Source organism: Vespa velutina, chromosome 7 (assembly GCF_912470025.1).
Source record: "Vespa velutina chromosome 7, iVesVel2.1, whole genome shotgun sequence".
Classification (NCBI taxonomy): Eukaryota; Metazoa; Arthropoda; class Insecta; order Hymenoptera; family Vespidae; genus Vespa; species Vespa velutina.
The window spans coordinates 5101022-5123331 of record NC_062194.1 but is presented as its reverse complement, the minus strand read 5'-3'; the positions used below and the strand labels follow the sequence as shown (position 1 = coordinate 5123331).

At 30.8% G+C, this 22310-nt stretch overlaps 3 protein-coding genes across 8 annotated transcripts; 2 read left to right on the top strand and 1 right to left on the bottom strand.

Annotated features, from left to right (window-relative positions):
- The first annotated feature begins 921 nt into the window (after positions 1-921).
- LOC124950612 (leucine-rich repeat-containing protein 47-like) lies at positions 922-2855 on the top strand. Its single transcript, XM_047497571.1, has 7 exons — positions 922-935; positions 1031-1185; positions 1263-1382; positions 1443-1590; positions 1661-1785; positions 2674-2728; positions 2777-2855. Exons 1-7 carry the CDS (start codon positions 922-924, stop codon positions 2853-2855), a joined length of 696 nt encoding a protein of 231 aa, XP_047353527.1.
- LOC124950743 (uncharacterized protein DDB_G0287625-like) lies at positions 2714-21179 on the top strand. 4 transcript variants are annotated; one of them, XM_047497938.1, is made up of 10 exons: positions 5517-5939; positions 6033-6408; positions 11999-12112; positions 12280-12642; positions 12777-13058; positions 13207-13594; positions 13657-14112; positions 14195-14570; positions 14636-16308; positions 16415-21179. In XM_047497938.1, the coding sequence occupies exons 2-10, from the start codon at positions 6376-6378 to the stop codon at positions 16477-16479; spliced, it is 3750 nt and encodes a 1249-aa protein (XP_047353894.1). In that variant the 5' UTR covers positions 5517-5939; positions 6033-6375; the 3' UTR covers positions 16480-21179. The 4 variants fall into 4 exon arrangements, with proteins under 4 accessions (XP_047353895.1, XP_047353897.1, XP_047353896.1 ...); XM_047497939.1 differs by lacking the exons at positions 5517-5939; positions 6033-6408 and adding an exon at positions 2714-3000; XM_047497941.1 differs by having other exon boundaries at positions 5514-6408; positions 14210-14570.
- LOC124950747 (CDP-diacylglycerol--inositol 3-phosphatidyltransferase) lies at positions 3577-5526 on the bottom strand. Of its 3 annotated transcripts, none has more exons than XM_047497952.1 (5): positions 5319-5526; positions 5140-5239; positions 4399-4687; positions 4097-4260; positions 3577-3987 (listed from the first exon to the last, which is right to left on the bottom strand). In XM_047497952.1, exons 2-5 carry the CDS (start codon positions 5183-5185, stop codon positions 3833-3835), a joined length of 654 nt encoding a protein of 217 aa, XP_047353908.1. In that variant the 5' UTR covers positions 5186-5239; positions 5319-5526; the 3' UTR covers positions 3577-3832. The 3 variants fall into 3 exon arrangements, with proteins under 3 accessions (XP_047353908.1, XP_047353909.1, XP_047353910.1); XM_047497953.1 differs by having other exon boundaries at positions 5340-5523; XM_047497954.1 differs by lacking the exon at positions 5319-5526 and having other exon boundaries at positions 5031-5173.
- Positions 21180-22310: the final 1131 nt, after the last annotated feature.

Genomic DNA, 22310 nt, shown 5'->3' with positions numbered 1-22310 from the left:
TTCTATTGTCAATAATACAGTTGCAGTGAAACTGATAATAATGGCTTTTGAAAAATCGTGGGATATTATTAAACAAACCGCTGATAAGAATAAACATCAATTAGTTCTAACAGGTCAATCGATTTCTCAATTGATCGCTGAAAATGGTCTAGATAAGACGCTTTTTGATCTTGAGAACTTAAATTACTTAAACATAAACAATACATGTCTTCAAGAAATACCTGAAGAAATTGAAAAGTTACAAAATCTTACTACATTGGTATTATATTCTAATAAGATTGATAAACTTCCTGCGTCAATTGAAAAATTAACCAAATTGAAATTTCTTCATTGTTCGCAAAATAAACTGACTTCTCTACCAGATGCGATTGGAAATTTTCCTCAATTGAGCAGCCTTAACTTTGGCACAAACTTATTACAATCGATACCATGTCAAATAAAAAATGTTAAATTGGCTACCTTAGATTTGTCTAATAATAATCTACAAGTGTTTCCTGATGTATGTTATACTGAATTGATTCATCTTTCTGAAATCTATGTAAATATGAATCAGATAAAAGATATTCCTGAGCAAATATCTCGTTTGCAAGTTTTAAGAGTTTTAAACATAGCTGATAATCTGCTTACAGGTACTATGCATCAAAATTATCATGAGTAAATATTAATACAACCTACTATATATATATATATTTATTGGATTTACAGCTGTTCCTGGTGAACTAGCAGATTGTCATAAATTGAAAGAATTGAATCTAAAAAACAATTATCTGGCAGATAAAAGATTATTAAAATTAGTTGATCAGTGTCATTCAAAGCAAGTACTTGAATATATAAAGCAACATTGTCCGAAACAAAATCCTACTGCTGTTGACATTACAAGTAAATCAAAAAAAGGGAAAAAAGGACATAAATTGTCTGAAAATGAAAATACTACAGCACAGATAGATGCTTTGGCGCATAAATTAAAAATATTGAGAACATCAGATAGTACTTTATCAATAAAATTCACAGAAAATGTAAAAAATGTTAGACCTTACATAATAGCATGTATTGTAAAAAATTTAGTCTTCACAGAGGACACATTTAAAAAGTTTATACAATTACAAACAAAATTACATGATGGAAAATGTGGAAAAAGAAATATTGCTACAATAGCCACTCATGATTTAAATGCAATTGTACCAGGTAAACGATAGTTTGATTTTATAGTACTGCTTAAACATTATATTTTTTAATGTATTAATGTGTAATGTATAATTTAGGTGATTTAACGTACACAGCAAAGCCACCTTTGGAATTAGAAATTAAACCATTAATGAGAAATAAAACTTACACTGGAACAGAATTATTTCAGCAATTACAAAAAGAGGCTGATAATTTGCGTAAAGAAAAAAAGAGAAGTGTATATTCTAGTATACATAAATATTTGTATTTACTTGAAGGTAAAGCACTTTTTCCGTGTCTTGTAGACAATCAAGAACAAGTTATATCTTTTCCACCAATTACTAATAGTGATTTAACAAAGATGTCACCAACTACAAAAGATATGTTAATAGAAGTAACAAGTGCTATATCATATCAAGCTTGCAGGTAAAGAAGAATTATATATAAATACAAAATTCTCTATAAATCGATATTAAATATTAAACAATCATTACAGAAATGTACTGGATCAACTTTTAAAAGAATTAGTTACCACAGGCATTGGTTGTGCACCTTCAGATAATGAAAATAATTTATACTATAGTTTACAAATAGAGCAAGTTAAAGTAGTTGACATAGAAGGTAATCTAAAACTTGTATATCCCTCAAGAGCAGATTTAAATTTTAAAGAAGATAATATTATTGCTTTACGATATTAATATATTATATTTTATTATTATTATCTACATAACATGACAACTCTCTTTGTTACTGATCTAAGATATAAAAAATCTGTTATTTTAAGTTGTAGGTTTTGAAGCACAAATTCATTATTATTATTATTTTTACTAAGCAAACTTCAATTTAATAATAGAAAAGATTCTTACATGAATGATGTAAAAAGTAGTTTGTTTGATTATTTGTGTTTGTGTATAAGATGTGTTAATAAGATGTGTTTATAAGAAACTGTCACTTACAAGATATATTCATTTAACTAAGAAATTTCTAGTAAGTTTAAGTTAAGAGTAAATTTTCCTGCGAAATTTTCAAAAAATCGCTTTTTTTAACATATTTTGATTGTGTAACATTGTGAAAGTATATTAGAAAAATTTATAAAGGATATTCGTGAAGGTAAAAATTCTACAGTCATAATAATTTTAATTTAAATACGTTTTTTCTCGAAATACATTTTTTCAAATGGCATACATGATTTATTGTTAGAAAAACTATTTGATTGATTTCAAAAGTTCTTTATGTATTTTATTTGTAATTACATTTTCTATGATATGACTTACAATCAAAATGTTAAAATATATATTAATAAATACCAAAATGTTAAGTGCGTATAATTCTCTTTTTTTTGAAATCCATAAAAATCATTCATGTGTCTACATGAAAATGTACCCTTAATTGTATTTTTATTATTTAAATATCCATTGTATTCAAGTTTAATAGTTTCTTTAAAAAATGTATTTTTGCCAAGTAATTTAAAAAAATAAATTCAAATAAGAAAAATACCCGCCATTTTAGATAGTGACCAACTAGCGACACTGGCGCTACTCTATAGCAATTTATCTTGTCACGGGTACGCAGAATTTTCACTTGTTTTTATAAATATTGTACATTACTTCAGATATTTCAATCATAGTGAAAAAATATCCTCCATGCTAAAGGATTTCCCATTTCGTATGACATTTAGTGAATATATCTAAAATTTCATTGTGTTAAGTATTATTCTTACTAAAAAACTTGTGCCAATTTTGTTAACTTTACCAACATGCGCGAGTGTTTGAAGTAAAAGAACATGGCGCCCAAACATGACTGGTCATGACGGAGAATGAAAGCGAGAGTTTTGAGGTTAGTTTATCTCTTTGTTATAACACAGCTGAAATATCGTTGCTGTGTGAAAAATGTATGATCATTCTTCAATTTAAATAATTTATGCAAAATATTTATATTCATTATATATAGTCCTCATGTAAAGTTATAACATGTATCCTTGTAATTTTTGTTAATTTTTTTGTATGGTAGCAAAAATGAAAGCACATTGAATTTCACGAATTAATCTTAACAAATGTTTATCGTTCAGTTTAGTCTTTGTGTTTCTCTGTATTTGTAGTTAAATTTAAAATATGTATATAATAGTATTACATCGCTACGTAATGTTTTGTATATCAGTATTTTGTATATTTGTATTTCATTTTACCAATTATATTCCTCGGGTATCAGGTCAAATTATTTTACATACATCATTAGGAAAATAGAGAATATCTGTATGTTTTACTTCTATAGTAGGCAAAAATATATTTCTTAAAAACGTTTTTAGGTTACATCTTTTTTAACCTCTGAATAAATAGTAATATTACTTATAACAGTAATATTAATTAATATCAAGAAAATAGGTTGTTAGTGCGAGAGAAATTTTTAGATGAGTACATTAGTATGTTTTTTATTTATAATATGAAAAATAAACAATTTTATTTTACTTTCAATGAGATATATTAGTTAAAATATAATTTATATTAAAAACCAAGATAAAAATAATGTACTGTGGCACATCAGGTTGCTTTGATTTATAAGAATAGCAGATTGAAAATGCATCCTTTAAATATATGTTATTTTATAATCAAGGAAGATCAGTTGATCACATTTAGTATGACTAGTAGGTAATATATATAAGCAAAACATTTTAGTTTGCTTTAAGATGTTCCTGACGTTCCTTCTGATCAATTATACTCATGTTGATACAAGATACATATCCATGCAAAATTGAGATTGCAGACTTGACTATTGCAACTGGAGCTGAGAGATACATCAGTATCCTATACAATCCTACACCAGCCACTGTAATATTTTATATAAACATTTAACTTTCCATTATAACATGTGATTATAATTCAAAGTAGTACTCAATGGTATTATATATAGTTATCTGTATAAAAATGTTACTTACAAATGGGTCCTTCGGTGAAGTAAAGAAGATATAAGGTAGCATAGAACATTTCATTTCCAGCGCACATGAAAAATAGAACCATACGGTTGGTATAGTATACCCGCATGATTGGATTTTCGGACATGTCAATAAATTTGTGACTTGTTTTCCCTTGTAGCAGTGTTCTATAAATATATTATTATATAGTAATTGTTGCTAATTAATAACATTCTACATATATATATCTTTTAAGGTATTGCAAAATACATGTTTATCTTGATATAATCCTTAAAAATATTAACTAGTAAATTGGTAATTCTTACGTGTGAAGATAAATCCAGTGACAAGCAATATCAATACCCATGCTTAATTGAAACCAAAAACTATAAGAAGGATAAAACATACATAATGTTGCCAAAAGACACATGGTACCAACTCTATCGGTTAATTGATCTAAGATAGCACCAAATCTTGTGCTTTGATTGAAGTATCTGGCCGCATGGCCATCCACTGCATCCAATAAAGCACTAATAATATAACATGAAGATGCAATGACATAGTTACTTGGCATAAAATAAAAAGAAATCAGAGCCAAGATTACTCTTCCGTAACCTATTAACAAAAAGTATTCTTTAACAATATAACAATAATATTAGATCAAGAGAAAGTATTACACTCGAGCGTTATATAGAATAATAATATGCTAATATTAATCAATATATAAGAAGTCATATGAGTGCTAACTTCTGTGATAATAGATTTGTCGTACGATATAACAATATTCGATAGTTTACAACTAAAATTTAAATTAAAAGAAAAACTTCATTGTAAAAACTTAGCTAATATTTAAATACTACATCAATTAAAATCACCAACAGCTTCGAGTATTTATTATTTTTAATAGTCACTTTAATTTTTTATCAATCAATTCGTAAATGCCTAAGCTTTTTCTTACATTAGCTATGTTAGATCTATACATTAGCTATGATAGATGCCATATTCGCATTGGTATCACTCGAATGTTATTCACAGTTTTATATTTCGTTTGCAACATTTTTATTTACCTATAATATTAGGAACGAACAAGAAAATATTCTCGGCTTCTGTCATTTTTACGTTTTTGATTTATATTTGGAAAAAATAATGTCAATGAAAAATCTTTATCTGAAACAAAAACAAAATATTTGAAAAATATTCTGTAATGTTTATTTTATCTAATATCACTTATCATCGCAACACTCACAATTTCACTCGATAAGCGTACCTCACCGTCTTTAATAGCTAGCAGTTCTCCGCCGTTTAATCCTAATTTTTAGCAAATAACGTCAATGAATCGATAGAATCGAAGCATATCATTTCCTTCTTCGAGTTCGAGAATTATCGACTTTTGTGACGCACGTAAAATTTCTACGAGGCAGGATCGTCACATAAACTTTTAAACCAAGAAAATCGTTCATATAGATCTCTATAGAAAAGAAAACGTTTTCTCCATCAATGAAGTTTTCTACAAAAATTGTAAATGTCATAAAAATAAGTATGTGAGAAGTCATTACTTTATAGAAATGTTAATGTAATGTTCGTACGGTTTAAAGAAGAAAATTCTTTCAATATTACATATAAATGTGTTTCAACTGTGACGCACAAAATTAAATGGGCAACAAAGAGAACCAAGAAAGAAAATTAGAAGGAAAAGAGGAAAATATAGAAAGAAGAATATGATTTAAAAATTTGTATGATAGGTGATAGTGCGATGTAATGAAGCATTTGCTACGAGGCGCCACGATGGACGGTTACGGTCCTGAAACCAGACGACATTTTCGGAGGCCAAACGGCGTCTGATCGGTTGTGTTTCTCCGCGCAAATTGTAATTATCGTGTTTATTACATCGTGAAAACATTGTTAATCGTTGTGAGAGACACATACTCTTCGTCTTTAAATGATCTTTCTCTTTTCTTAGTGCAATCGACATTTTCTTGTCGCTCATCAAAGAAGAGTGGAGAAAAAGAGAGAGAGACAGAGAAAGAAAGAAAGAGATGTAGAGAGAAAGAGAGAGCGAGAGAGAGAGAGGATGAGAGAAGAGAGAGAAGAGAAGAGAGAGAAAAGAGAGAGAGTGAGAGAGGAAAACTGAAAACGGCAAAAGACAAACGACGCTTTGCCGCCGAGTTTAACCGAACGTTACGAACATACACGATTTTAATATTTTGACTTACATGCGCGAGTGAAGTTTGATACGCGATTTGTTAGACATACGATCAATGAGCATCGATCATTAAGCGAGTTTACCTCAGTGATTGGTATACATGATCGAGCTGTACAAACGAAGACATAACGAGGTAACTTCCATATCCTTACCTCTTCACGATCTCCCCTCCATATATATTCTCTCTCTCTCTCTCTCTCCTCCGTTTTCTCTTCTCTCTCTCTTTCTCTCTCTCTCTCTCTCTTTCTCTTTCTCTTTCTCTCTCGCTCGCTCTTGTTCTCTATCTCTATAGACAGAATATTCTACTACGATCGCGCCGAGAAGAGTGTGGTACGAACGTGTAACGGACAATTGACACAGGTGAACATTGGTACGATCGATAAGTTGTCGTCGATGATTTCAAAGTGTCAGCGAGCGTGATCAGAGTTGCCTTGAAGGCACATCGAATCCCTCTTTGTGTGTCATATAAGGTGTCGAGCTAGAAATAAGGGAAGAGAAAAAGAGAGAGAAAGAGAGGGAGGGAGGGAGAGAGAGTGAGAGAGAGAGAGAGAGAGAGAGAGAGAGATGACGAGTGCGTGCTACGACACTGCTCCGTGCGAAGAAGAGAGAGAAAAAGATATCTAGACTGTGAGATAGAGGGAGTAAGGGAGAAAGCGGCTGGTTCGAGGCCGAGAGACGGAACGAAACAGAGTGATGCCGTCAACGGGTCACGCACGAGAACGGATCCGGTCTCCCGTCCTCGTACTCCGTCCACCCATGCTATGTACTCATTTTCACGAGTAGAAACCTTTTTGAGGAGAGGACTTGGTCACTGTGCGTCTGCATTCGAATAAGTCGTAGCCGGTTGACGCGTACGTGCCGCTGTCCTAACGACGGCCATCTTGGATTTACCAAGTGTCGCATCGAACGCCCCGCGAATATCAATTTTACGTCGTCGTCGTATTTTCCAAGGTGAACGGAAGGAGGTCGAGCGGTTCTCGTGAAAAAAGGAAAGTGGAGATAAAGAAAGGCATTGGAAAGAATCCACAGAGAAGAAGACTCAAAAATACCATCTTGTCACGCATCCAGTTTCGTACGTTAGACGCGAAATTAGTATGATGAATATTCGCTCGTTTGAAAAAAATGAACAGCTTAGTTTTTGACACGATAAACGATGAAAAGAGAGTGAAAATCATCGATCACATTGAAAGTGATTAGAAAGATACGTTAGATATAAATGCCGTTTAGATTAATCTCGAAGATATGCCCTTAATGTGAACGACCGAAAAAAGTGAAGTTTTGAAAGGAAGGGTCAAGTGGTAAGGGAAAGTATACGAGTTGGAAACACGCTTGACGACATGGATGGTTGCCATTTTGTCGTTCCGGTGCGCGTATAGTACGCGCGTGAAAAACAGTTGAGGGCTCCCTTTTTCTCCTTCCACTTTCGGTACGTCCAATTGTACCGTCGTCGACGAATCAGGGAACAGAACTGTTCCGAAACCGCGCGTTCGTAAGTCGACTCATGAAAGAACTACGTGTCTCGACGTTCAATCGAATAAAAAAGTCCATCTTATAACGTGAAAATGTTCATGCTCGTTTCGTGGTCACTGTCACACTTTGAAAATATACAACGACAAAATAATATATAGAAGAATCGTTTTAACGGTTATTGTTGAGCGATACTTATCCGAAATACTTTATTAGAGTCTTTATTGATGTTCCCTTTGCTATTGCTTTACGCTAACGCGTGCCAAAAGACATGGCCGCCGAAGAATGCCAGAAGAAGGCTATAAGCACGGCGGACCACGGTACCTGTCAATCACAACGTACAGATGGTCCCCCAGGGGCCGGACCACCTGCGTCCCAGGAACCGGTTTGCCACCTGACCAAAAGCAACACCGAAAACCCTCCGTCGAACCAGAAATCGGCAACGGATTCGGCTAACGAAAGTACTATCTTGTCATACACAGAGGCCTTGGTTAGTTCAGCCAATTAATCTCGAAACGGGACTGGCACGCGTAATGCAAACGGATCATCTGAGCCTAACGAACAGTCCAAGGTACAACACCTACAGGCGGCTCTGACAACCAACAGGTGAAGCAGCTGAATCCTCTCTCTGCTCGTCGTCGTTATCGACGTATTTTCTTCGACTTTTGACATTTTTTATTATTCTTTTTGTTTTTTTTTATTCTTTTTTTTTTTTGGTTTCTTTCTTTCTTTTTGTAAAGAACTCGCAATTCTGAGATTGTTATCATGATTATTTTGTATTATGGTGCAACATATACATGGTTTAAACCTCTTTCAGAAAGAAAGTTACAAAATACAACGGTAGTTTACCTTAATGCATCAATTTATGATCATCACGTTATCTACTGATAGATATTAAATCAATTACATAATAAATAAATAAATATATATAAAGAATTAAATAATCGAAATATTTTAGTTTGTATCTTCGACGACAGATATATTAAGAAATTTGGTGACTGTGTTTTTATGATTCTCTTCATGCATTAATGAATATTATTTATTCGTATAAAATTAAAAGAATTTTTTTATAGATTCTACGAATTTATTTCATGAAAATATAGTTTTATTATATTCGATTAACCTTACAAAATGACAATGTTACAATCGCAATATGATGAAGTGTTCTCTATCTGTATAGATTAAGTTGAAGTCTTATATGTTACAAAAACCATTCTTGATTCGAACATTTTTTTTTTCGTTGCTGTGTACATATTCAGATAATTTTAAACACGTCATGATATAAAATCAATTATCATGTTCAGAACCAATGGAGCATACGTGACGTAATGCAGTTGAAAGAGTCCACAAATCGGTAGTTGCCTTTTTTTTATTTCCTTTTTCTTTTAGTTTTTGTTTTTTCTTTTTTTTTTTTTTTTTTTTTTTTTTTTTTTTTTTTTTTGTTCCTAGCAATCAGGCACTAGTTACTTTTTCGCTGATAATGCGCAATATATCTTTACTACATACATAGACTGTACATAAATAACAAAAGAGAAACATGGCATACACAAAAATATCGTGGTAAGGTTATACTATGTGGCAATATGTTCGCTAACGAAAATTAATGTTTTGTACATATATCAACTCGTGGCAACATTTTTATTGATACGGTACTGAGTCTAAGCTACGTAAAGAGCTTTATAACAATTTGATTTCAAATTCACGTATTAATTTCATGCTTCGCTCGTTATCATAAATATAGAGAGCAAAGATATATCTGATACATATATACATATATATACATATATACATGCCCATAATCGGACAATATTTATTTTGTTGTATTTTATATTATTGTTATCAGATGAATTAACGAAATAATCTCAGAAAATATAATTTCTAAACCACATACGATAAGAATTGTGAAGTAGACAATATTTGTCACGTCTTTTGATTCTATAATTGCTAGTAAAATTTATGGAATATATTTTAAAAAGGGTAATTTATTTTCATTTATTAATTTTTTTTTTTTTTTTTTTTTTTCTTTTTTTTTTTTTTTTTCTTTTTCCAATTACTTGCGATATATTTATATACTTAGGATTTTATATGAGAAATGACTGTGAATATGTGAAAAGTATAAAGAGGAAGAGAGACGAAAAGAGTGCAATGCGGATATTAGGAGAATATTAAGCTAGTCACGGCCCTGAGACGGTTACGATTTCAGTGTAATGGCGGCGGCCATGCTGGGAAGTGCGCGCCGCGCCCGCTCGTTAAACGCTTAAATCGGCAGTATATTTGCGAACTATCATTCTAATTGTTTTTACTCAAAGACATATCATTGCCTTCGTTTGTGTGTGTGTGTTGTTTGTGACTTTGATTTCCTGAAAAGTTTGTCCTTACAGTTTCATGACTGTCGTTAAACCGTAACTGAATTTAGCAGAGGGGCGATTGCGGTCCGACCCAGGTGCCCTCTAAAATAAATTCCGTGCCGGCACTGCCCGAGCAGATTTTCCTTCATTTGTAAGTCACACCGATATCTCGTGTCTCGATCGGGCTAATCGTGGAACGTCTATTGATCTCTGGACAAGCCCAAATCCATCCCCGTTCATGCGTGCCTATTTTAATTTCTGTCCAATGGTAAATTCAGCTATTGGATATCCTTTCTTCTTTTCAAGGGCTACTCGACAACGATGCATCATTATTAACGGTGATCTTCTATCGTTCGGTGGAACTAACCGAAGAATTTCTTATTGCCATTCGTCTTCTTTCTATCTTTGCGAAATCTTGGCATTAAGGTACAGATTGAGTATAACGAATTTTAATTGTTTTTTTTTCTCCCAATAAGGAAAAGACAAGACATCGTTGTGCTTATTACCGTTTCTTAAAGTTTCTTAATTAATGATTTTTTTTTTCATGTCATACATTTAGCTATTAATGAAGGAACTAATTTACTTCATAAAGGGATCATTATTTTATCATTTATTATTTCTATATTTGAGTTTTTTATTACTGTAAGAACTATGGTTATAGATTTATCAACGATATGAGATGTATTCATTTACAAAAAGTGAACTTCATATAATGGATAATAATATCAATTTTTTCCCCGGTTAATCTATATTTATCTTTCAATATTTGAATATTTGAATTTAAGTAAAACTTGAATGTAGTATTAATTGTAATGATACGTCTAAAAAAAAATTGTGTTTCTTATGATAACAGATCAAATAATATATTTTTCTATACAATGTAAATGATTTTGATTGGTTTAATCTGTATAAAATTTATTTTAGAAAATTCACATACTAAAAACTTTCTATTCAATTTCTTACGCGATTATTGTGATAATATTATCTTTAATATTACATGATAAGAAAGTAAGGCTAATATCTTTCAATAATAATATTGTTGATGTAGTATAATTAATAGATATAATCTCTAAAAATATATATCTTATACATATTTTATTATATAAAATTATTATGTATTTTAAATATATTTCAGGATTCTCCCTATGGTTAATATACTGTGTCAGTTTTAATACAATAAGAATAATAACTATTTAAGCAATAATTGTTTTCATACGTCCTATCATTTGATGATACTTTTTTTTCTGTTCATCCTTCTTATTTTTTATTTATGAAATATAAAAAAATACTTTTTTTCGTTACATCATTGTGCAAAAGTCTCATATATATATACTATATATAATATATATATATATATATATATATATATATATATATAATATATATAAATGTAGTTAAAGGTAAAATCATAGTAAATTCATTGTTTTAATTGACTTTAAATCAATTTCCATGTGTATTACGAAAATCTTTTCCAAATAAAGATGATTTTAAAGTTTTGGTTAACCAATTGACATACTTACCTTATTTGAACTGAAATTGCAAAGTACATTCTCCTTACCACATATGGATGCTTAGAACGTTCTATTCTACATTGTGCTACCACTAATTTAATTGTAGAATATATATTGTTATAGTATATAATTTTATAGAAAAACTGAAATTATACATGTATGAGGAAATACAGTCATGCTAGTTAATTCTTATATCTTATGTAATGCAAGTTCTTACTTTGTAATGACACAACTCTTTCAAGTCTAACTATTCTTTGAATATATGTTGATCTTCTATTATTTTTGTTTAACTCTAAATATTGATATGATACTTGGTTGATATAGGTTTATAGTAATGTGTGTGTGTGTGTGTGTAAATATATGTATTAATAGTATTATTTATTATTTTTATGTCTAGGAAGAACCAGCAACTCTCTCTACTTTGAATGAAGGTGAATTGCGTGCCCTACTAGATGAAGCCATAACTTATAAATGTCCTAAAGATCGAGAAGGAAAATCCAACCTATTCAAGGTATTAAAAATATTCAATATTAAACATCTTCTATCAGTGTATTTATTTATTTAAAAAACATTCATTTATGTAATGTAATGTAAAGTAAAACAATATCATTTATACTTTGATCAAAAAAATTTATAAAAAGTAGGGCAATGTTAGAAAAGTAAACCCATTGATTATAGGAACTTTTACAAGAAGCTGAAGCTGATGAGACCGAAGAAGGTCGTAGGGTAGTGACTAATTCACGCTGTCTCCCTGGATCCACTCGCAGAAGGCATAAACGAGATTCTGTATCAGAACGCCTCACACACGGAGGTTCTTTACAGAATTTGGCACAACCTATTGCATCAGAGTTTGATAGTAGTTTTGCTTATCTAACATCTGGTTCTAGCCACACTTACGGAAGTGGCAAGAAAAAGAATAAGAAATACACAGGTCCTAGTGTTTCCGCTAGAGAAAGAGAAGGTGGATCACTACCGTCTAATGTTAATGCATCCCACAGCCTTGCCTCTTTGGCTAACCTTGATCTCATATTTGACAACAAGGTGTGTATCAATAACCTTTAATAAAAGTAAATTTTTACTCGACATTTGTATTTTATATGTAGATATATTTTTAATCATTATAAACTATATAACATAAACTAAAATCATCATCTTTGTCTTGTGGTTTTATGAAGAAGGGCTTTTCTGAAGAAAGAACAGTATATGATTGGACTAACAAGGAGAAGTCAAAATCTTTAGATAAATCATCGAGTGTTTCATCAAAAAAGGAAGAGAAAGAAAAAGATAAAAAAGATAGTAAAAGGGATAGTGTTAGTGGATTTTATGAGTCTGAAAGTGAATTACGTGAGAAGAAAAGTAGTAAAGGAAAATACGGGACAAATGAAATGCTTGAGTCAGATAATCCACCACCAGAGTATAAGTCAGATTACACAGTTATTGATTTAAGTTATGTTGAGGTAATGCAGAAGATGTAGATAAATTCTTTAAATATATAAATAGAAGATATTTACTAAATGTATTTCAAAAATTAATAGAAATACGAAGTTCTAATAAAAAAAAAAGTATTTAAAAATTAATTATAATATGTTCAAATTACTCTTATAGGTAGGTGCTATTAGCGAACGGAATGTTGGATCTACAATAAGTGGGGTACAGCAAAGACCTCACTCATTAGACACAGAAGATGAGGGTATTGAAATGAAAATTATTGAACCACGTAGACAATTTATAGCACGTGCTACTGTTGATATAGCTCAAACTCCTGTAGATACCACGATCAAATTTCCGATCTGTGAACATAACGGTAAACAGGATAAATCAAAAATATCAGTTAGTGCAGAGGTGACAGGTGCCCTTCCGTTTCAAACTTATAATAGTGCGAAATGTGTTATTGGTGGTTCAGGAAACAGTACTAACAATAGTCAAGGAAAAGGAATCTCAAGTTTATGTTCCATGATGCCAGCATCTTGGCAGATTCAAAATAATGCGATAGGTAAGATTTTTGTGTTAATTATTCAAAAATAAGAGTGAAATGTCAATTGTAACGTTTTATAGAACTTCCAAGATGTACAACGCAGTATGCCATAATGAAAGATTCGACTATTTCCGGGGAAAAAAAATCTCTTGATGAAAATGGTAATGCTGTACAAAGTTATAATGCAGAACGAAAGAAACGTGGAAAGAAACACACCCAGGAACCTAATGTTATTGTTTATAATGCCGAAAGCGTTGTAGGACATCGTAATGAAGATGATATTGATAGTTTACTTAACTTTATAGAAAGTAAAGAATCTAAAGGCAAAAAAAATAAAACTGGTAATCCTGTTAGAGTGAAATCTAGTTCTGGAACAAAACCAAGAACAAGAGAAAAGGATTCTAAAAGAGAACAATTATCGGCCAAGTTACAAAAATCCAATTCTTTGGAAGAAATATCAAAAACAAAACTCGAGGACCTCACTACAGAAAAAAGCATTAGTTCTAGCGGCACTAGCAGTATCTCCAGTCAACATAGTAAGTTTAAGTTTGCGTTATGATTTTTATCAGTGTTTTTGGATTTATATATTTAAATGTTTTTGTTAAAAAACATTAAAAGGTACAATAAATGTGGCATTACGTCGTGCAAAACAAAGAAGTACTGGTGATGCTGCGGTAGACTGTCGTGGTGATAGACGTTCTTGGGGAACGGAAGAGGGTCAGTCTATATATTGCAATGATACTGGAGACGATTATACTAGCCGTCGAAATTCAAATAAGAAAATTAATCCAGAACCAGAAACAGAACCTGACTTTCTAATAGTTACTAAGAAGAAGAAGACTAAAAAACAACGTAGAAGTTCCAGTGGTAGTAGAGCACAAAACCTATCAACAGCTGGCTCATATTTACAAAATACAAGAGGATTTTCTAACGAATATAGGGCACCACTTTCGCCGGAGCTCAGAAGAAAATCTGCAAGCAGTATGCCGCCAAGGTATAGTGCAATAAATATTTTATATTCTTGTATTATTAGTATATAAGCTGTATATCTTTTTACAGTGATAAATCGGATAGTAGCGACTTGGACTCAGTCCATTCATTACCTGTCACATCGAATACCTCGAAACATAATTTATCAAAAACAGCAACCTCTTCCGGAGGAACACCACAAGCAAGTTACGCGGATATAGCTCGAATGGCCACAATGAATATGTCACATAATTCTGTTTTAAATATGCCAGTAATGGTTCCAAGCATGTTAAACACGGCATCTTGGCCAAGAGTTCCACCTAAAACTCCCTCGGAACCAGACAAATTACCTCAAGATTATTATCCCAGTTTGGATGAGTTACAACACTCTGATAGGAAGCCAAAACAGCATGGTTTTGCACACTCAAATCATATGCACAATGTTGGTCTTACTTTTGAAAAACCACCATCGCCAACTTTATCAAAGATTAAGAATTCATCAGATCAAAAGAAGGCAGAAGCTCAGGAGGAGGCAATTAACAAAAATATGCAAGTTTTCAAGTATGTCCAGGATATAGAAAAAATGCAGCGAAGTTTAACGCAACAAGAATCAAAACATATGAACTTACTTAATTGCAATCCACATTCAAATGAGACACCAAATGTAATTCAACCTAAATTAAATAATACAGCAGGTTGTAATCCATTTGACTCAGAAAACAACAATCCTAATTATACTAATAATAATAAGGATGTTGTTACGAATGTAAAAGTAAATAATCCTCGAACTAGGAGAAGTTACTCGCAAAGTAATCAAAATATTCAAAATCAACAAGAAGAATTACACTACAGGAAAACTGGATATCAAGATGAAAATGTTAAGAAAATACATAACGCAGATAGTCCCGTTGTATATTGTGAAACCAAAGTTAACATAATAGGGTCGATAGATGATAATGAGGCACAAAAACTTAATAAAGGATCGAATAATCCAAAGTCGGCACATGAAACACAAAATACCGACGTAGACTCTGTTAAAACACATATGAAAATGGATAAAATGATAAAAACTGTGAAAGAGCAATCTGGAAAATCTGGAATCGTGATATCTTACAATACAACTAAGCAAGATAATCAAGATGATAATGAAAATAAAAAGACAAAATCATTAATGTCTACTGCAACGGAAAATGAACAATCACAAAAGTCTATAGAAACACAAGGATCTACAAAGAAGAATAATACTTCTTCTAGACCTGCAGTTATCTTGTTAGACGAGACATCCGATTTTATGAAAGGTAGTGATTTACCGACAGAGTTAACCTTTGGATTTGAGATCAATGAACAACTTTTACTTTCCGAGGACTCTGTGGAAACTCCACCTGCCAATCCTACATTTCCTTCCTTGGTCCAACCACTTCTTAATAAACCACCTCCGAATTTTGACAGGCCTCCTGCTATCTACGATAAACATGTGAGATACGATAAATTTCCTCCAAATTTTCATATGCAATCGCCTAACGCTCACGTGGCCCAACAACCTGTACATTCTGTTATGGTTCCATCTTTAACATATATTGGATATCCAACAAGGTTTCCACCACCAATGTTTTCACCACCTCCACCACCTCCACCACCTGGTATCATAGAGAAATACAATCATCAACCAAAGGAAGATTTTTCAATGCTATATGTAGCACCTGAAGAAGATGTGAATATACAGAATTATAATCATGACAAAATTGTCTCATTTGTTGGATTAGGTAAGTAAAAACATGGATTTTATTTTGTACTTCATTTTATATCTACATCATGATTTTATAATGTATTCAAATGTGCTTTGTTTTTATTTATTTTTCATGATCGTAGCGTGGGATGCTGTTATGAGAGAGACAGCAGAAACAGGCAGAATACAATATTACAGTGGACAGTGAAATGGACTCAATTCTATAAATAAAAATATACTATACAGTTTGATATGAGTGAACTATTATCTACGTATTATTAAATTCGGAAAAGCTATTTAACTTAAATACCAGAAAACATATTTGAAAAGGTTGATGTAATGGATAGAAATATTTCTAAAATCTGATCAGGATTTTGGTAATCCAATCAACTGTTGTCTGAAACTGGATTTCATTATTAATGTTATACCAGGAAAGCCGAATGGCGCAGCGTGCCTCAAGAGATAATAATGTAAATAGGTCAGTTACCAAAAAAAAAGAAAAAAAAAGAACAAAAAAAGAAAAAAAAAAAAAAAGAAAAAAATGGAGACTGCAAAGGATACATTTTTCATCTGTGTAAATAAATTATGCTTACACAACCTTTTGCAAAAACATAGCAACATATGAATCATAATATTCATACATAATGCCATCTTTGACTGGAAGTAATGAATTAATATAACAAGAAGTGAAGTGTATGTTGCTCCTCTCTCATGAAAAGAAGATAATTCTTGCATTATTTAAGCCATATACATATATATATATATATACTATGGTCGTGGCATATGAATCTAGAGAAAGTATCCTTGGGGCACCACCTAATAAACATATAGGCTTCAAGAATTGCATAAGAATATGTTAATGGATTTAAGACGATTCAAAATTATATTGCAATCAAGCAGTTTAAGATGCTTTTACAGCAAAAACTGTTTAATGCTATGCCTTTAAAAATTACCGATTAGTGCATCATATATAAAACACTAAATTAATTTATAAATAATGTGTTGCATTAACTGTCTAAACAAGCTACTCATGAACTGTTATCAAGTATCTATCAATGTCTTGATATCTTCACAAGCTGGAATGACCTATTTGTACATGGATGTGGATAATTGAAGTGATTAGTGGATTTTCATCAAAGCACTAAGAATAAAAAATGAAAATAGTGAAAAGCTAGAAGCATATACTTTATTTGAGACACCATCATGGAAAAGTAAAAGAAATTATAAACTGTGTAAAGTGTATTAGGAAAAGTAAACATAAGTGCGACATTAAAACATATGTGTAACATATTAAAAACAGTGTGATTGACTTGATATGGAGTTATATATACTTCCGTGAAGTGGTTACTTCTTCCAGCTGTGGCACCATGATAATTTAAGAAAAGTATCATATAAATCGGTTTTCGAAATGTTGCACTCCAAATTGAACTGATCCTATGCAGTGATATTTTGAGAGTGCGAATGTGTCGAAACTCACTAAATTTTTACACACCAGACTCGCTTATGTAACAAATAACTAATCATTAATCTGGGTAATGATAATTGTAATATTTGCTTGTGATCATAAAAATTGAGGGTGTGAATGCATGTAGTTTACCTAGGTAATCTTTTATTTTATTGTATTTAGATTTCATTAGTGGGATTGCTGTACACAATTGTGTGATAATTTATATGAAAAATAATTGACTTAAGCACCTTATAGAAATTGTGCAGTATATCCAAAATTTGAGTGTGTTTCTAATTAAGATTATAATTATATATTATATATAAGTCTGAAATATTAAGCATTAAATTTAGAATGTCATATTTTGTAGTTTTTCTCAGATATTAACTTCTTTTATGTCAAAGTAGTAATCATTTGAAAGAGTAAGAGCTTGTTGTTCCTAAAAAGATCCAAATAGTACAAAAAATTATCATTTATATATATTCTGGTATATTATAATTGAGCATGATATATAATTTTTTCATTTAAACAAAAAAAATGATGCTTTATTTTAATTTTTCTTATAAATCTCCGATTTCATATATATATAAAATAATATTTTTTACTTAATATCAAATTTGTTTTTTTTTTTTTTTTTTTTTTTTTTTTTTTTTGTTACATATTCTTCACATAAGTCCACGTGATTAAGCTGCGTATGATAAATGCATTTATATAAAATGATAATACGTAGCTTGCGGTTAGGTGTGGATTTATAGTTCTCTTGCTCAAGCTCCGAGTTTACTATTATTCTTTTTTTTTTTCTTTTTTTTTTCTTTTCTTTTTTTTTTTTTGACAATAGTACTTGTACTGGCAATGGGTTGGTCATTTTGTGAATCATAAATATTTGCCATAATGTAAAATAATTTAAAATTAGTGATCCTTTATAATCAGTTTCATATAATCTAATAATAACAATTTATATAGTAGTTTATTTGTGACAGCAATCTCTCTACATGAATATAAAATTTATGGATGATTGTGAGGATAATATTATAAATGGTAATAACTAAATAACGTATTACCAATGATAAGTTTCATATGGAAGCATGATGAAATCATCTATTTAGTATTAATGAGATTCGATCACTATTAAGATATAAGATTAATAACTTTTGTTATTGTTTTTTTTCGTAATATCGAAATTATGTATGAGAGTGAAAAGAAAAAAAAAATGAACTTTGTTGATATTCTTTTTTAGTTTGTTCGATAATATAGCCCAGCTGGGGGTGCAGCTTTGAATTAGCAAAGAGAGTTTAAGTATTTAGTATGAGAAATATAAATGCATATTGGATAATTAGCACAAAGAAACATATAATCTTCTCTAACAGCAAAATTATAATTGTACATGTATATTCGAAATATCGCAATACAGGATTTTTAATTTAGACAATATTGCAGCAATTAATCTTACTGTATAACACGTTTTGTGCAGATATCGCACAAAATCATTTTGACCATATATATATATATTTCATTTGTTAAAATGATAAAAATACAAATAAAGTATTTTCGCGTTTGATATTACATTGATTTTTACTTGGACTTGGTACGTATCACTTTATTTGTTTCACGAAATGCTTTTAAATTTCTACCATATAGTATATTCTATTATGTTAATTCTAAATTCATAACATTTATTAATCTTTTAATACTTATTATTAATAATTTTAATCGATCAATTTATCATTTTAAATCCCCCAAGACTTCAAGGAATTAAGTAAATTTAATATATTACTTTTAGAGAGGATAATATTGTCTTTGACAAACTTTAAATCCAATAGCCATAAAACTGTTCAAGTCAGGTGCTCCATCGCCTTAAAATAAAGTAAAGTAAAATAATAGATAACAATATCAGCTCGTGCCATTGACCGGTTCAAATGGCTAAAAATACCAAGATTCACACAGAGTAGTTACATTAAGGAAACAAGCAGATGTACTTCAAGAAAAAATAGACCATAAAATATGTAACTAATTTAGCGTGGGGAGGCAGCTATGCTAAACTACACATTACATCCAGAATACACATATTTTAATAATTTCGTTAAATGTGCGAAAAAGACAGAAATAAAGAAGTCGCCATGTAGGCAGAAAAAAAAATATATATATATATATACACACATATATAATCTTTGTTTCCGAATCTACAACTAATAATCGTTGTTAAGAGATATTGCTAATGATTAAAGATCTATGTAACCACAAAAAGCAGCGAACTATTTCTCTTTACTGTCACTATTCTTTAACAGTGTAGGCAAAAGTACAAATGCTTTATTTTCTTATACGTTAGGCTACCTCGCATTTATTCAGAAATATGTGGCCTACGAATTATTGTTCATGCCATTGATCTTTTAAAAGTAAACGATTTTCTTTGTTTTTTTTTTTCAGCAATTGTCACACATACACAAAATCAAATCATTTGCACCTGGAGTCAAGTTCCCGCATATATTTTAACTAATATTACAGTGTGCTAAAAGAACTTTCGTCGGTTTATACACATCACAATTGTGCAAATTTATCGTCGAAGGTATTATTTTGAAACCTTCATAAATATTATCCATCTTTAAATCCTTCCCATCTTTATTATTATTATTATTATTAATATTATTATTATTATTATTATATTATTATTTTTTTTTTTTTTTTTTTATGTAACTTTGTATATGCATATCGTACTTCATTAGACGTTCCTTCCAAGATATGCTTCGTCCGTAAGGATTGGATTTTAAATTCGATTGTACGATGATATATGCGCGAATACATATATCGCAATCCTGTAAAAAGAATTAGTAAAAATCGAGAGAAGTTCGGTTACGATCGAGATGAAAGGTCCGACCCGCGATCTCATTGTTAGCCTTGTATCACTGTACAATTGTTATTCGACATGATGAGCGATTTTCTGTAGTGGTATATATAGATACATTTGATAGTTATATTATCATTATGAAAACTACTCGATTATTATAAATTAGATTCATATGGAATAGCGATGAACGACGAAGAATGAGAGAAATGACGAAAGAGAATGAAAGAGAGAGCCCGTTAACGCAGTGTGATTGTGCGAGAAAGAAAGAAGAAAGCAAGCCAATAATTGTGCAAAAGAGCGCATTGGGGAAAAAGGCTGTGCTGCCAGCTGAGAAAAAAAAATTATAAATATATATGCGAGAGAGAAAGACTGTTATGCCAATAATTAGTATGTTTCCAAAGTTCCCTTTTTTGTGGGTATAAAATGCGTTTGTAAAAGCAATATGTCCGAGAATAAATCATTTTTCTTATTTTATAGATGTAAGAACTAGCAAATGCGAGGATACGACTGATTATTTCATTAATCAATAACACTGTTAATTTGTCGAGAATATTAATTGCTTTATATTTATATTAATTATCTTATATTATATTATATTATATTATATTATCTTTCGTAAAGTCTATTTGTTTTTGATTTTTTTCGTTCGTTCGTTACTTCGAAAGAAAGAAAGAAACGTAGTAATCTGTTCCCCCTGGATTAATTATTTTACGATTTTATCGGCCTGTTTTCCTCGCGTTTTAGGATTAAAAAAAAAAAAAAAAGAAAAAAATCTTGGAATTTGCTTGATACACGCTATACACGTATGCAGGTGGTAATGCGTGTCCGGATGATGATGATAAGCTTGATGATGATTGATGATGATGCTGATGGATGATGAGTGATGATGATGATGATGATGATGATATTACTGATTATGATTCGTCGTCTTAAGACGCGAACATATATATATGTTATATGTATATGTTTTCTTATATGTATATGTATATATGAGTTATATATGCATGTATATGTAGATACTTTATTATTCTCTATAGAAAGCAGAATATATGTAGTGTGCTAATTGTCGAAAGAAAAGAAATGAAAAAAAAAAAAAAAAAAATTAAGATCGCATATACGATCGGAAAAGAAAAAAAGATAATATTCATTTATAATTACATATTCTCCGACATGCGCGAGGACACCGATAAAAAACACCGCTTACTATTTTGTTACTAATATTAAAATAAAAAAATAAAAAAAACAATAAAAAAAAACAATTCAAATTTATGCAAAACTGTCATGGACCATGGATGTAAAGAGTGTCATTGCCATGAAATACATATGTAAAAAGTTAAGAACAAAAAGTTAAAAAGTAACGTAATATGAGAGCGAGAGAGAGAGAGCGAGCGTTGCGCGAGTGTATGTCTTTCGTGCGCGAGAAAGACCGATAGCAAACAAATAAATAAATAAATAAATAAATATACAAAAAAAAAATAAATAAAAGAAAAATGAAAGAAGAAAAAAGGAAGAATGTGAAGTGAGTGAGAAGAGTGTGTGTGTTTAACTCAACGTTCAATGCTTCTCTCTACGAACAGGAAAGTCCTCCTCGGATGTGTATACCGAAGCGTGTGTATGTATATATATATATATATATATATATATATATATATATATACGTATATATAATATATATATATATAAATCTATATAGGCGTCGCCATTGGCCTTTTATGCTGTTCTATCTGCGATTTCATATAAGCTTTGCGTACGG